Source organism: Ricinus communis, chromosome 4 (genome assembly GCF_019578655.1).
Source record: "Ricinus communis isolate WT05 ecotype wild-type chromosome 4, ASM1957865v1, whole genome shotgun sequence".
Classification (NCBI taxonomy): domain Eukaryota; kingdom Viridiplantae; phylum Streptophyta; class Magnoliopsida; order Malpighiales; family Euphorbiaceae; genus Ricinus; species Ricinus communis.
This window is the reverse complement of record NC_063259.1, coordinates 21,948,908-21,965,149: the sequence shown is the minus strand read 5'-3', so window position 1 is coordinate 21,965,149 and position 16,242 is coordinate 21,948,908. Positions and strand designations below refer to the sequence as shown.

The 16,242-nt window shown below is 31.3% G+C and overlaps 2 protein-coding genes across 3 annotated transcripts; one reads left to right on the top strand and one right to left on the bottom strand.

Annotated features, from left to right (window-relative positions):
- On the top strand, positions 1 to 3,354 carry LOC8266528 (putative F-box/LRR-repeat protein 23). Of its 2 annotated transcripts, XR_007215527.1 has the most exons (3): positions 1 to 452; positions 2,334 to 2,974; positions 3,187 to 3,354. XR_007215527.1 is itself a non-coding variant. In XM_002526558.4 (2 exons), exons 1-2 carry the CDS (start codon positions 115 to 117, stop codon positions 2,911 to 2,913), a joined length of 918 nt encoding a protein of 305 aa, XP_002526604.1. In that variant the 5' UTR covers positions 2 to 114; the 3' UTR covers positions 2,914 to 3,354. The 2 variants fall into 2 exon arrangements, 1 of the variants encoding a protein (XP_002526604.1); XM_002526558.4 differs by having other exon boundaries at positions 2 to 452; positions 2,334 to 3,354.
- Positions 3,355 to 11,174: 7,820 nt separating this feature from the next.
- Positions 11,175 to 14,259, bottom strand: LOC8266529 (protein kinase PINOID). Its single transcript, XM_002526559.4, has 2 exons — positions 12,737 to 14,259; positions 11,175 to 12,093 (listed from the first exon to the last, which is right to left on the bottom strand). The coding sequence occupies exons 1-2, from the start codon at positions 13,360 to 13,362 to the stop codon at positions 11,322 to 11,324; spliced, it is 1,398 nt and encodes a 465-aa protein (XP_002526605.1). The 5' UTR covers positions 13,363 to 14,259; the 3' UTR covers positions 11,175 to 11,321.
- Between the last annotated feature and the right edge of the window lie 1,983 nt (positions 14,260 to 16,242).

Genomic DNA, 16,242 nt, shown 5'->3' with positions numbered 1-16,242 from the left:
GAAATAATATTCAAAAAACTAAAGAAATAGGCCGACCAAAAATTCGAAATCCCTAACAGCAAAAACTATAAAACCTGCAAACCCCGATTTCTTTCCCATCACAATTCTCCAACTATGGATTCATACCTTTCACCACCACCGCAATTACAAGAAGACTCATATCGGAATTGGGCGGAGCTACCACGAGACGTGACGGCGTTGATTCTTGATAAAGTGGGTGCATTCGATATCTTGGGTTCTGCTCAGTTTGTATGCTCTTCGTGGAATAGTGTATGCAAGGATCCATCAATGTGGAGATCAGTTGAAATCCATCCTCTGTGTGATTTCTGGGACTTGCCTTTTGATCTTGAAGCATTGTGTAGGAATGCAGTTGATAGGAGTCGTGGTGGCCTGATTTCTATCAGTATTGAGTACTTTGCTACTGATTCTCTCATCAAATACATTGCTGATAGGTAATCTTCATAATAATTAATTCCTTTCTGGGTTTTAATTATTTTTCAATTTATGATGTGGATCCTTTTTTTTTTGTGATTGTTTTTTTAGTAATTTGATTTCTTTTTTTATTTCTTCACAAAATTGAATGCGGGTTTAATTTTAGTTATTTATTAAAGTTGATGAGGTTTTGTTTGTTGGTTTGAAAGCTGTGGTTATTGCTTGTTATCTTGTCTCTCTAGTAATGTTTAATTAAATTTAGATACAAAAGCAACAAAAATCATCCTTGACTGTTGAAAACTTCTATTTTCTTGCTAGAATAAGTATATGAAAACAATTTGGTAGAATGAGATTGGAAATGACATTGCTATCTAATTGAAACAAAATGCAGTCTTGTTTTAGGATAAGTTTACGATTTGACATTGTCTATTCGGAATAGGATTCCTATGACTTATCATCTTGTGTTTTGATATACTTGTTCATAATCAGGATGCCAAGGTAATGAGTTTGTTCGTTTTACTGAATGACTTGGCTAGGTAGCTGAGGTTTCTACATAATGTCCAATAACCAACTAGGATAGTCAGGCAATCTTTAAGGCAAATTCTTCTTTTTCCTTCGCATGTTCTTTTACCTGCAAGAAGGGGGAAAACGGAAAGGACGCCAAAAAAAAGAAGAGAGAAAGTGTGCATACTTGGTGACGGAGGATTTATATAATTAGAAGACATTTTCCTTTCTTGCTTTTGCTTATTTACTATGATTTCTCACTGAGTTGCATCCATAAGCTATATCAATACATTGCATCAACATATGTTGAAAATTACATAATGTATTAGAAGTCTTGATTTTCATCTTCTGGTTTTACCTGTGCGTCGAAACTAACTAAAATTTAAGAAAATGCACTAATTTTTTTATAGAACTTTATCAATTTGTGGCTGGATCCTTTCGCGCTTTAATTTTCCATGTGTCAATAGAGATGATAAACAACTAGACGATATAACATTCCATTATCTGGCTACAAAATTATACAGCATTGTGATATGGTTAGTATTTTGCTCAGCACCAGCATTTCTGCATCGGGATGTACATAGAGACAAGCACATAATATTGAGTAAAAATTGCCAAAAGATTCATCTTACAGCATTGTGCACGAGAAAATTTGGTTGGTAGAAGTTTGAAATTGTTTAAGCATTATTTCATTTGTTCACCATTGCAAGAACATATAGCAATAAATGATCTAACTCGATGACTTAAATTCATGTTTGGATTATTTACTTGTCATTGAAACAAAACTGAACCTGGTCATAACATGTGATACTGTTGATTCGCTGATTTAGGCATCTGATATTTGGAATTATCCATCTCCTGTTTATTGGATGTTGTTTCTAATTTTTAGTCTTTTGGTCCTTGAAATGATTGTATTCAGTTGCATGTTTTGCTAATGTGAGATGTTTCTGATGATATGGAAAAAGAAAAAAAAAGAAAGAAAAAAGGTGCAAGTGTGGAAGCATGTACTTTTTATATCAAGATCTCCATGTGTAAATTTTCCAAATTTTTGCTGGAAGGGTTTCATGCCATTGTTTATCTAAGAAAGTAAGTAACTTGTGTTTGATGAAGAGGCAATCTTCCATAGCTTTCAGCTTACATGTGAAACAATGATATAAAAGTTGCAGAAAATTAAAGTTCAACTGAAAATTACAACATGTCTATCCTTTACAAATGTGTGCCGTGATAAAATTCAGAATCACAGGGTATTCTTTTTGTCATTAATATTTCTAACATATACCTTTTTCAGAATTTCCTGTTATAAACATGTTATGTTCAGTTTCACTGGGTAAGTTGGTTATTTATTAGTGTGAATTTGCTGATTTCTGATGTTTTGGTTGTTGATGGCCACCGTGCAGGTCAAGTCATCTCAAGCGACTTCGGCTATTATCTTCCTATACCCTTTCTGATGCGGCATTTAGTAAAGCTGCCAAAAAATTTCCATTACTAGAGGAGCTTGATATTTCATACTGCTCATTGTCAACGGAAGCTCTTGTAGGTGTTGGAATTTCCTGTCCTCTTCTGAGATCATTGAAGTTGAATTGCCAGGGGTACAAACGCCCACATATAGAGAGTAATGAGGAGGCACTGGCGATTGGCCAATGGATGCCTCATTTGCGATACCTCCAGATTTTTGGAAATAAGCTGACAAATGATGGTGTGCAGGCCATTCTTGATGGTTGTCCACATCTTGAATTCCTCGACCTTCGCCAATGTTTCAATGTCCATTTGGAAGGGGAGTTGGGGATGCTATGTGGTGAAAGGATTAAAGATTTGCGGCGGCCTGATGATCCTACCGATGACTATCCATTTAACCCGGAAATTCCTGACTATGGGTCATCTGAGGAAGACTACCCTTCCGGATTTTCGGATATGGAGTTCGCCACTGATGATGATGATGACTACTATGCATTCTCAGACGGCATCGAGGATATCTGACTTTGGTGGGTTGTACTTTGACTAGTGCCTTCCTGATTGAAGTTGAGAAGCATCCATCCAGGTGAGGAAATCATGCTGTGCCAGTGAAGATACTGCTAACCTAACCTTTTGGTGTTTGTAGTAATAATACTAATACCTGCAAAGTCGACTGTTATGCCTTTCCATTTGAAAGTTCCACTTTTACATTGCATCCATACTCTAGATTTATCCAAGCACTAATAGGATGATGGCGGTGGTAATAATAATGGCCGATTAAAATTTGAGTTTTTGTAGGGTGGAGATGTGTTTACATGTGAAGGGTGGCAGGCCCATTGTTTGTCTTCTATTTGCTACTGATTTATAGCATGGTTTCTCCCCCTTGCTTAAGGTTAATGTATATTTGGATAAACTGTATTTGGTTTGCCTTGTAACTATCATAAAAGAGACTTGCTTTTCCTCCAATATCAATTCCTTCTTTAAGTGTAAAACATTATGAAAAATTAGCCGGTTGTTTCAGACTGAAAAAGAAGCTGACTTGACTGTCTCATTTACCAGTTGACAATTGATCATAATTAATAAATAAATTGGTAACAATTCTAATAAATAAATTGGTAACAATTCTTTGGCCTTTTCTACCTTTTTTCTTTTGATAATTTTCACAAGGGCAGAAACCCAACTTGCATAGGCCTTACTCCTTAGGCCGTCAGCACTGCTGCTACCTGGCACTTGCAGTCCTATTTATACCCCTATCTGCACCCTCCCTCCCTCTTTAATTATTTTTTTATTATTGTTTCTAATAATAATAAATAATTAATTATTATTACTATTATTTTTATAATTGTACTCTCTCTCTCTCACATTAATTTCTATTTCAGATCATAGGCCACGTAACAGTAGCCTCACTAGGCACAAGTTACGGTGCATTCTCTGCTCACGTGACTACCTCCTTTTCCCTGTCTCCCCCGACTCTATATTACAAATTAGGTTTTAATATTTCCTTAAAATTGCTAAAACTGAAGCGACGCCGTTTTCATCAGACTGTGAGATTGATCAACCAGTCGAGAAAGAAAGAGTGAGATACAGATACGACTCTCGAGTTTTTGGTGCGGGTGATGCTAATCTGACATCACCGTCCTTTGACTTTTAGCCTCGACTTTCTCTCTTTTCTATCCATTGGCTGCCTGCCACGTTGTCCTCTACGCCGTTGACATTTGGGTCGGGTTAATTTTAGGCAAGCAATACAAAATTTAGAAGAAAAGAAAAAAAAAAAGAAGCATGTTCCGTTTAGGCATAGTACTATTTTCTTTAAAGAAATTAAACTGGAAAAATTTAAAAAAACCATAAAAATAATTAAAGGGCAGTAATGTAACTATATTTAAAAAAATATAGAAAGAAAAATAACCTATGAAAAAAGTACAGTTTTTAATATTTAGATAAAAAAAGAAAAAATAAAGAAAGAAAAGTTATGTCTTATTTAATATAAATAGTCTATTATTTGATGAATGGAATTTTTAAAAAGGTTACTTTTTAAGAATTATAATTTAAAAATGTTTGTTGTATAATTTTAGTTCTTAAGAAATATAATTTTTATTACTTTGCCATATATCTAAAAGGACAATACTATGCATAATAAAATTAATATTACTTTATTTATATATTTAAGTGAGTGTATATTTATCAATTAAATTTTAGAAATTATAAATTAAAAGTATCTAATATAAATTTTAACTTTTTAAAAAATAGAATTTTTATTACTTTGTCATATATTTTAAAATACAGTATTATTTATTTTAGAAAATAGTATTACTCATATAATAAAATTAATATATTGATTATTTTAAAAAGCATTTAAATAAAAATATATTGATTAATTAAATTTTGAGTTTTTTTACATAGATGTGCAAAAATGGATTGTGAAATTTTACGATCTAATTTTTTTCTTTTTATGATTTAAGATTTGAAAACTTTTAATAATATGTTTTTTTAAAAAAAATTGTATTATGACATCTTTTGGATATTTAGTAAGTACCCCTTAGTATTAACTTTTTAATAAAATTACGACGACATTATTCTTATCTTTCATCTCTATTCATCTTTTTTCTATTGTTGTAAAGATTCAAATAGTTGCTATAGACATAAAACTATTATTGTTCTTGACACTCTTAAATGAGTTTTTTAATTTAATTTTAAATATATTTTATATATTTTAACTGTATTTCAATATAATTTTAGTATATTTTTAAAACGCATATTTTTATGTTATCAAAACGCATTATATATAATACTATTCAATTTACGGATACTAAACATAAAGGTACAAAATAAAAATAATAAATTTATTTTATTTTATTGATTTCATAATTAAATAAATTAAATATTATTCTTTCAGAAATTTTTTTATTCTTTTAATATTTTTTTTAAAAATTAAAAACTATATAAACAAAAAAAAATTAAAACTTTTTTTAAGAACTTCTAAAGATAAAATTCTTTCAAAAAATATTTGTTTTCCATGAAATTTTTTCTCTCTCTCTATGTTTTCTTTACTGTCCAAACAAGTGAGGAAAATAATATTTTATCCTATGTTTTATTTAAGAAAAAGATACGAGAGAAAAGATAAAAACAAAAATGATGAAATTGAAAAAGATATTTTAAAGTTATAGAATATATTGACTTACTAACGTGAAAATTCTATTTATTTTGTTAAAATCTAGTGTAGCTATATTCAATTTTATATAAATTTCATTACATAAAATGTAAAATTCCATTTAAAGTATATAAATTTAAAATTTATAAATAAATTTAATAAATTTTATAAATTTTAACTAAATACTATGTTAACGTTTCTTTTTCTCCCTCAAATTTGTTTTCCAAACACAGGGAAAATAGCTAAATAAATACACACCACCGACATTACCCACTTTGCGATATGTATATATATATATATATATATATATTCGGATTTGAAACTCTTAAGTCCCACATTGGATTTTTTTTATGCTTATTTTTCTATTATAACTACATTCTTTAAAAAAATAATAATAATAAAATTACTGACAACTCCTTTGGTCTTTTCGTAAAAAAAGATTTATTATGGCCCTATGTATTATAATAAGGTTGGCTAGCTCATGATTATACATGAAGTTGTTCAATATGTTGGCAAACCAATTCTTTCTTTTTTTCTTTTCAATTATGCCCCTATAATAAGGTTGGTGTCTCTCCTTTATTTCTATTAATTTCTTATTTTTTTTGGGTCCTTTATCCTTTAGTTCGAGTTCACTTTTTCTTCTAATGCTTAATTTTGTTTGAAACGAATCAGAATTCTTTATTGCAGAAAAAAGGGTTAAACAAATAGAAGGAACACCATTATTGTTTTCTTCTTCCTTTATATTTGTTGTTTTTGAAATGTTAGTTTCATTTTTTGTGTATGTTCCTTTTCTTTCTTCTTCTTCTTCTTCTTCTTTTTTTTTTTTCTAAATTTAATCCAATCATTTGGTCTAAGTTTTTTTATTAGTGATAAAGAGATTTCCAACTCTTTCAACTTTAATAAAGAAAAGGTATAAATAAATGTATAAATTAATGTGAAGTCAAATTTAGTCGTAAAACATGAAATATTACCCATCAGAAAAAGTTTAATTGCTAGAAGAATTATGTATTTTGTATTTGTTATTAAATTTCGAATATAATTTTAATTTTGTCTTTTAATAAAATTATTCATCAAAATTTTACCAATATAATATAAATTTTAATTACAATAGAAAAGAGTCGATATTATATTTTTTGATTCTCATTTAAGTATATAAAGTTAAATATTTTTTAATTTTAAAATTTTTATTAATTTTATATGCTGAAATGATAATATTTTAATAATTAGAGTTTTATCTTGGCTTTTTTTTTTTTCTTTTTGTTAGAATACAAATCATAAGAAATTTAAAATTCAAAAGTTTTTATAACTAATTCCAAAATATTGTTTTCTTTACTAACCATTGAATTCTTTTTGATTCTTGCTTGCATTATAAAACTCTAATTTTTCAATTTGTGATTATAGATAGAAAACCCTTTTTATGTGGTACCTCAAATGGCACAAAATATAGTTGTATGTTAGGTAAGGATGTTAGAGGCTGAGGTGACAATGTTTCAATTTTAGCACACCCAATGACCACAATTGTCACTTTAAAAGAACATGAGAAAGCTGGCAATTCAGCTCACCCTTATTTGATATGCTATTGATATATCAATTATAAGCTGGCCATTTCTCTATGCACTATCAAATCTCTCAACCCCAACTATTTTATTTTATTTTCCCCACTCCATGGAATCAATTTAGCAAATAAACAAAAAAACAAAAGTTAATAATAATTTAATAGGTGTGGTCATTTTAGTTGGTCCCATGTCCCAATGCCTAACTTAGTAAGAGGGAAGCTCACACCTAAATTCTCCTTTTATCTATGACTTATATTATAAAATTTAAATCATTAAGATTATTATATATTTAATGTTTAAAGTTGAAATTTCGAGTTCGAAATCGCTCTTTTTTTAAATTAAATAGTTTATTCTTCATTTTGTGAAGAAAGTCTCCCACTTTCATATATTTTATAATTAGGCGCATCCCTTATTACCATTTGTAGAAAGACAACTAAACCAAATACTAATTTTTTCGTATGATTATTTTTATCTTATAACAAAGAGAAGATGATTCATTAGTAAGCAATATGATACGTATAGAATCTTCATCTATGGAGAAAATAATTATTTCTATTTAAAAAAAAGATTATTAACCAAGAAAACACAAAAGATCACTGAACACACTAGCAGATTAACTGTAACTCTAATTTCACACCAGAAAAAAAGGATCAATATTATGAAATAATTTTAGTTTGTTATAATTTTAATATATAGTATAATTAATTACATGTTGATTAGTTACTAATTATAATTGATCAATGGTTGTAATGTGCCAATTCATATAAAATCAACATGTGATTATAATTGTATCAAATTCAATAAAAAATTCATAATTTTATGAGACAAACAAACCTAAAAATTTCTCATGATAATTAAAGATCCTCTCTTGTGGGCTATCTAAGGAGCTGCACAGAAATGATAAAAAAACCCATAATTTTAAAGATTTCAACAATATTGATAAAATTGCTTGGCTCCACACCAAGAACAAACTATTTCAATTTTTGAGGTCTTGAAGAGTTATTCTTTCCTCAACCAACCAAAAACTATTAAGAAATTCTTAAATTGACTCCGTCCACCGCATTATTTGTTGATCAAATCAATTGCATAGTAATATATAATTTTATTTATTAATTATTATATTATTATTTATTTATTTATTTTTAGTCATACATCGTTAATGGTAATAAAAAAATAATAAAACTACATATCATCGTATAATTTATTTAGTTTATAAATAATATAGTGTACGGAGTTTATCTAAAAATTTCTTAAAACTATTTGAACAAATCTGAAGATAATAAAAGAGAGAATAAAATCGGCAATTAGATTTTAATCATCAAACTCAAGTAGGATACTGAAGCTGGAATCAATAACAAAGAAGTGTTGCCCTTAAATTTACAAGAAACTATTGTTTATAACCAAAATTATGCCTCTAATTAAACCTAACTATGGATGTTTTCCCAAATTAAAGTAAATGGACATGCATTCTAATTTGTTTTTGTTTCTTGGTGTCAGAATGATCTAGTTTTACCAATTATTTTTGCTTGTCTACATTCTTTGAAGAGACCAACTAGCCATTATTATTCCTTTTAGTTTATAAGCCTTTTATTATCAATATTTTTGTAAAATAAGTACTAATGCCCATTTCTTCCATGGAGCTAAGCTTTATTATTATTATTATTATTATTATTTTTCTTTTTCAATCTCTAGCAACAACCAGAGACCAAACCATGCAAGGGGATGGTGAGAGATGGGGTCAAAAATTTGGAAAAATGCCACGCGGGATTGAGAGGGATATGACACGTGGAAGAACGTGATTGAGTCAGAGGTGGGGACAGGTAACTGGGTAAACAGAGGGTGTGGGGGCAACGCTTCCGGGGGACAGAGCCTTGAAGAGAGGTGGAAGGGCTGCCTGGTTGGCAGGTGTTCACATGGACATCTCCATGTGTTGTCAATCCCTCCTCTCCACAACTCCCTTATTCTAATCTTTCCCCTTAACCTCATCCCCTCCCGTCCGTATCACACGCGCCACCGCATATGGAAAATTGCCACCCCAGTCCGATCTAAACATCCAATACAAGAAATAGAGGAACATAGTTTTTATTTATAAATGTGTTCTTGAAATGATATTTTAATAATTTTTATTTATTTTATCACTTTAACAGATATATTATTCACTAAAATTATTATATAATTCTTGTTTTTATATTGTATATATTACAAGAGACATATGAGGTTGTGGTTAAATGATATGCACGGCCAAGGAGGCGCGTGGGATAGAAAATCCAAGAACTGCTAATTGAGAACCTCGGCTACAGGCGGAAATAAACCTTCTTACTAGACTTTTATACAAGACTTTTGGCTTTAGTTTCAACTAAATTATTATTATCCAATGATTTAAAGCTTCCATTATAAACAGAATAATATTATTTTTTTTTTAAGAAAAAGGAAAGACCTAAATAAGAATCTAAGCCGTTGATGTCTGCTCGTGTCCCCACACAATTCTTACTTCCCACATGATTTGTCTACGAGGCTGATGGTTCGCTGGCCCCACTAAACCACTAGAAGAAGAAGAGAGAAGGACGTAACTAAAACAAAAATTTAGGTAAATTACAAAGGCGGTCCTCAAGTTTTGGCTATATATCACAATTACTTGTAAGTTTTAATTTATAATGCTAAATCTTTCTAGATTTTATTGAGGTACCCGTAAATTCCCTACCATTAATTATATTTTAATTATTGGATTAAAAGCTAACATGGCATAATTAAATAGAAACTGAAAGCAGAAAGTCTAGTAACACCCTAATTAAAATTTAGAGATTTTAGTGATATAAATCGAATTTTAAAAATAATTATGATACATGGTTGTTTATGTAATTTTAAAAAATTTACATTATCATGGTTAAGATAATCAAATTGTTTATAATATAGTAAATATTTCACATGTGTTAATTAGTTTTTAATCATGGAAGTAATTATTCATAAATAAACCAACTATATAAATACAACATATTATAAATAATATATGATTTAATAGAGTATCCAATAATCTACAGACTTAATTTTTCAAACTGCGACATATAAATTTCTGTAAATTTCAATTTATAATAAAATTGAACTACGATAATTCGATCCGTCACGGCTCCAAGAATCAAGTCAACATGATCAAACTCTTTTAGTAAGTGGGTTGGATCAAATACATGCCAAGTCTGACCTTATTATAAAAGAAAAATAATATTACTAATTAGTTTAAATAAATCATATATAAACTTGATAAAAAATATTTATATATGATATTCTCAACCGCTCATAACAAAACTCTATTAATTGCTACAATTATTCGACTCAAAACAACTTTATAATTGCATTTTGAATTGTTTCAGGGCAATTATGCAATGAATTTGGTTTCAATTATTTAGTTATTAATTAATGATCCTTCTATGGAGGATTATTTTAATAACGGCTGTGCTCAAATTGATATAACTTAAGAATATTCCGGTTAACTACATCAATTAATATTTCTCCCACTTATAATTATTGAAGCAAAAACCAACGTTGACCTTTCTAGAAAAGAAAAAAGAAATAATCATCAGATTTAATTAAAATTAAGAAGTTTAGACATATGAGATTTGACTTTTTTTCTTCTTTGTTTTCGTAAGCTTTGAGCACATGTCTAACTACAATTATTATACGTAAATTGTCAGATAAAATCATGTGCAAGAAATTAAAAGCATTTCCCATCTAAATTAAAATACTACATACACAATTTCACATCTTTTCAACTCCCAACATGCAAACAACTCGATTTCAAGACCGACCATTCCTCTTTATGCGTATGCATGCCCATTTTTAATGGCGGTCCAAAAATTACTTGTTAATGGACGCATTTTCAAGACTTTCCATATAAAGTAAACAGCCGATGGGGCTTTTATGGTAAATATTCGTAATAAGAAACTTTTCATTCATTTTTAATCACTCGGATGAATTTATATGATTATTAGTATTTTTATTTTTAGAACACAAAATTAAATAAATTCCCATCTATCGACCTTCAAATTGCCTGTAAACTAAGGTAATTAGGGGTATCTGTTCACGTCAAATTCAGTCAGCTAAAGCATAGTTTTATATCCAAAATAGGAAAAATTGAAAAGAAAAATAAGAGGGTTTTGAATATACACATCTATCAACCCGCCAGTGACAAAATATGGCAGGAATTACTTAACACCTGTCATAAATCCCGCACTTATCTAAAAGTAATCAAACGCCGTTGATTTTGGCTGCCCTTGATAAAACGGTGTCGTTCTTTGTCTTCTTAATCCTGGAACCTGAGGTGGGGTCACCGTCCTTATAAGTGCAAAATTTAGCCCTTTGAAAAACGGGTGCGTTTTCACATCGGCGGATCCTCGTTTCGTTCCGAGCCTGCTATTGGGATCTTTGTTCAACAAACCCGATATCAGATTCCGCGCGTGGGACTCCAGTGAAGAGGAAGGCGAGTGGGTAGGGAAACTCAAGGGCTTTTTCACGATGTTTCGCAGTGTCTGTTCATTTGATGGAGCTGCAAATGGTGTGCGTCCATACATCAATTCGTAGATAAAAATCCCGAAGGCCCACCAGTCAACAGCGTTGCCATGGGACCCGCCAGATGCTACCTCTGGGGCCACGTATTCGTGGGTTCCAACGAACGAACATGACCGAGCGGATACCGGCTCAGCAACGAATAGGCGGTTGGGGCACAGGGTTTGGATTTTCTTTGACCGGAAGAGCCGGTTAAGCAGGCAAGAGAAGGTCTTGCTGGAGTGTGATCGGGCATAGGGTAAGGAAGATGGAGAAGTAGAATCCGGAGAGAGAGATGGAGATTCAACGGCTGGAATTGCATCTGAACATAATGAGAGGTCAAAATCTGATAACATGATGTGACCGTCTGATCTGACTAAAACGTTTTCAGGCTTTAGATCTCTGTAGATGATTCCTAACATGTGAAGGTATTCCAATGCTACAAGAACCTCAGCAGCATAAAACCTGAAATCACAAAAACAAAAGTTCAAGAATTTTATGAAATTTTTTCTCTCAAACCAAACACAACCTGTACCAATAATGAACGACGCATATGTAGACAGAATCTGCAGAAATCATCTGATGACTTGCATGCAAAGGAAAAGAGGCGTGTAAGCCTGACGTGGTAAACTTGATCTTAAAAGAAATTTGTTTTTTTTTTTTAATGAAAAAGATGGTAGCTAAAAGGAGATGATTCCACTATGCTATTAATGGGAAAATTTCAAAGAAGGGAAATTTGCGGCTAAGTCCGAGTGATAATCTTGGGAAATCTGGGTGTAGAAGAAAATAAAAGGAAACCCAGAAAGCGATTTCCTTAAAGCTATTAATTAATGATGCTAATTAAGTTTTAAGAATCAGGAAAAGATTAAAGATGATGAAGATGACAAGTGCAGACTGCAATGATAAAAGGAGACAGACAAAGACAAGAACGTATCACCAGTCCATACATAACACAAGAAAACAAAAAAGAAAAAAAGGAAAAAACGCAGTAGTAAGCCATGCAAAAAGATCAATCAGTGGATGGGCAAAAAAACAAAAATAAAATAAAGAAAAGAAACAAAAACTTTATCTTTTGTTTGTTTATGAAATAAAATAAATAAGTATATACCTTGCAGAGCTAAGAGAGAAGCGTTTATAAGGCTGCTTATGTCTTAAAGAAAGCAAATCACCGCCGGAACAGTACTCCATTACAATGCAAGAAAAATGAGAAGCTTCGAACTCAGCATATAAAGATGGCAGAAAAGGATGGTCCAACATTTTCAAGATCTTTCTCTCCATTTCAGCTCTATGCACTTTCTTTTTCACCTGTAAAGCTTCTTTATCCACAACCTTCATCGCGTAAAAGCACAACTTCTCGTCGTCGTCGTCGTCATGATCATCTTCAAAATCGTCGTCCTCTTCTTGATTATTATGCTTTCTTGTGAGACGGCAGAGGTAGACTGTGCCGATGTCTCCGGAGCCGATGCGGCGGATGAGGCGGAAGTCACGGAAAGTAAGACCGGTCTTGCGGCGGAAGGTTGCGGAACGGATGGCGGAGTAAGCGGAGTCAGAGGATCGGTGTGGTTTGAGTGTGAGGTTTTCTGGTGAAGATCTTGCTGTGAGAAGTTCGAAAGAAAGACGACTGTAGCTACTACAACTTTCGCTGCTCATTGAACTGTTGGTCGAGTTAGTACTGCTTTTGAAACTCAGGTCACCGTTTGATGAGTCGCGGTGGCTACCGCCGCAATCTAACATCTTAGAATATGACAATCCAGTAGCGCTGTACCCTCTTTTACCAAGAGAATATAAACATGTATACGTTGAAAATAAGTGAAAAAGGAGTGGAATCTGATAAAATTCTCGCTCTTTTATGTTTCTCAGGTTAGCGACAATGCACTGGAGACTTTTCTTTTAGTTTCTTCTGCTACTGTGAACGAATCAGATGCTCAAAATGAAAAAAAAAAAAAATCAAGAACAGCAGCTTATTAGAAACAAAGAAGAAGAAGGAGAAGAAAAGCGCAATAATAATGATTAAAGAAGAAGAGAGCTTTGAATGGCAGCACAGGCTTTTGTAAGAGGACTATAAATATGTATATAAATATATAATTAGGGTTTCAGAGCAAGACAGTCCGTACTCAAAGCTAGCCTTTCTAAAGGCAGAGAGAGCAAAGGGAGGGAGAAAGAGAGAGAGTGGCAATGGAAATGGAAATGGAGAGAGAGAGAGAGAGAGGGAGTCGTTGAGGGTATTTATGGTGAGAATGGAGCGTACGGAGGGTCTTTAATTAAAAGGATGGTTAATTTCTGGTTTTTATTTATTAGGGTTTTTCATCTTTTAACTGCGCAGTTAAGATAGTTACTTACAGTTGAGGTGAATTTAAATTATTATTTTTTTTGTAAGAAAAGAAAAAAGAAGAAAAGCTTGGGAAGGGTCGCCTACATTAACTGTTCGGGTTGTTTTTTTTTTTTTTTCTTTTGGGTCGTCGGATGACGTAAGAGAAAGGCACGTGCGAAGAAGGCTGCAATAGGTAGTGGTCACGTGGCATGAGAATACTGAATAATCCATTTTTACGTCAAATCGTTGGAATTGTACAAGCGCGTGTGGTGTCACTGGTATTTGCAGTCTACGGGTTAAGCTTTCCTTTTTGAAACAAACTAATATCTAATTATTTTATTTTTAACATGAGAAAATACACGTCGATGTAGCTGTGAGTATGGCGGTTCCGATTAGGAAGCCGACCGAAACCAGCCCCAGAAAAAAAGCATATTGGAGAAATTGGTCAGGTCAGAACTCAGAATTGCCAGTTTACAGCCGTTTCTTAACAAAAATAATAGCCACCGCCACCAGTTACCAACAAATAGCTTTACTGGTGATTAATATATATATAATATATTCTTCTAATATGAAATTATACGTTATCAAATAAAATTAAAATAACTAAAATAGCATTTTTTTCATGAAATAGTAATTTTCCTTTTGCAATTTTAAAATATTACATTTTTATAAATTATATAAAAATAATTACAGAGAGTAACAAAAGGAATATTTTTTTAAGAAGAAAAAAAGAAAAAAGATCCTTAACCTGTGATTGGTTTGTAGATTGCCATATTTGGAATTTGGAAAAAGAGAAATTAAATAAAATTCATGGGAATATATAGAAGCAATGTAAAAGATGGAATAAATCCTAAGAGTGGAATTGAGACAAAATAAGTCAGATTAGATATCCTCTCAAGACACTATAAAATGATGAGTATAAGTGAAAGCTGAGAAGCATCTGTTGATTTTATATGGAAGACACTCAGGAAACGTAGCTCATATTCTTAACATATATATATATAATTGATCGATCGACCCCATGCAACCAGATTTAGCCCTATGTAGGCCATACATATATATAACACACTCATCCCAAATTATTGTCCCCTTAGTACATCACACTGTAATTAGTTAAATTAAACACAACTGAAAAATAAATTTATAATTTTATTAATAACTCGGTCCTTCAACGAGTTACAACAAAATCTTCAAAGGCTGATTCGACCTCCAAAATATCTGCAATGATGGTTAGAAAGCACCGAATTGAGTTATTCCCCACTTATTCAGATGATTAATTCAGTAATTTATAAAAGAATAGCTATAAACATTGAAAATACGTTGAAAGTTAGAACTCTATAAATATAAGTTAGCTTAATTATAATAGAATTTGTTCTCTTGATTGTGTGAAGAGTTTTAGGTCGGATTGGACTCTTCAGACAAGTTCAATCAACAACGTATCTTCCAAAACTACTAGTTAGTAGCTGAATATAGATTTAGTTAATCTCATCTTTCTAAAGTATGACAGGTTAGCATATAATGCTTACTATTTTCAGGAGGAATTTAAGATATTTACACCATACAACAATTTATTTGTAAGAATATCTAAAATTAAATATTCCGAAACAATTAAATACTAAATAAATAATATATTTTATTTTATTTATTTCAGTGCATGGACTCAATATAAATAGAAATTACTCAAATATTAACAGTAGAATTAACACACCACCAAACTAAAAGGCATTACTCAAGAGTAATGGCAAGTGTGGTGAAACATTAAGAGGGGGGCACATAATGTTGAGGTCTGCTAATAGTAATAAATGTACACACAAAGTAAGAATTTTGTTTGTTTCTTGAAAATTATAAGTTGTTGCTAAGAAAATTATATATTTTATTTAAATAATTTATTTTTAATAATGGTTTATGATAGTTGATATTGCACTAATTGAAATATATTTATTTTAGTTTTTATAAAAAAGAAATACTTATAAGTTTGTGAAAATATGAAAAATGACCTTTCATTTTGGAATTATAATTTGTTTTTTAATTTTTACAAAAATGACTTAATTTTCTCATATTATTACCAATATTTGGATGCATCAAACCGACATCACAAAGATAGGCGACCCCAATTGGGCACTCTAGTTAATCATATATCTGTACATTTTATAATTTACATCTCAGAAAAATCGTGCCAAATTTTTTTATTGCATAATCGAATCTACATGGACTGTCACTTGTACTGTACAAAACGGATTCCATTATTTAAATTGGACGGACCCCATCTCATCATGTGAGTGATAAATTGAATAGATCCCGCT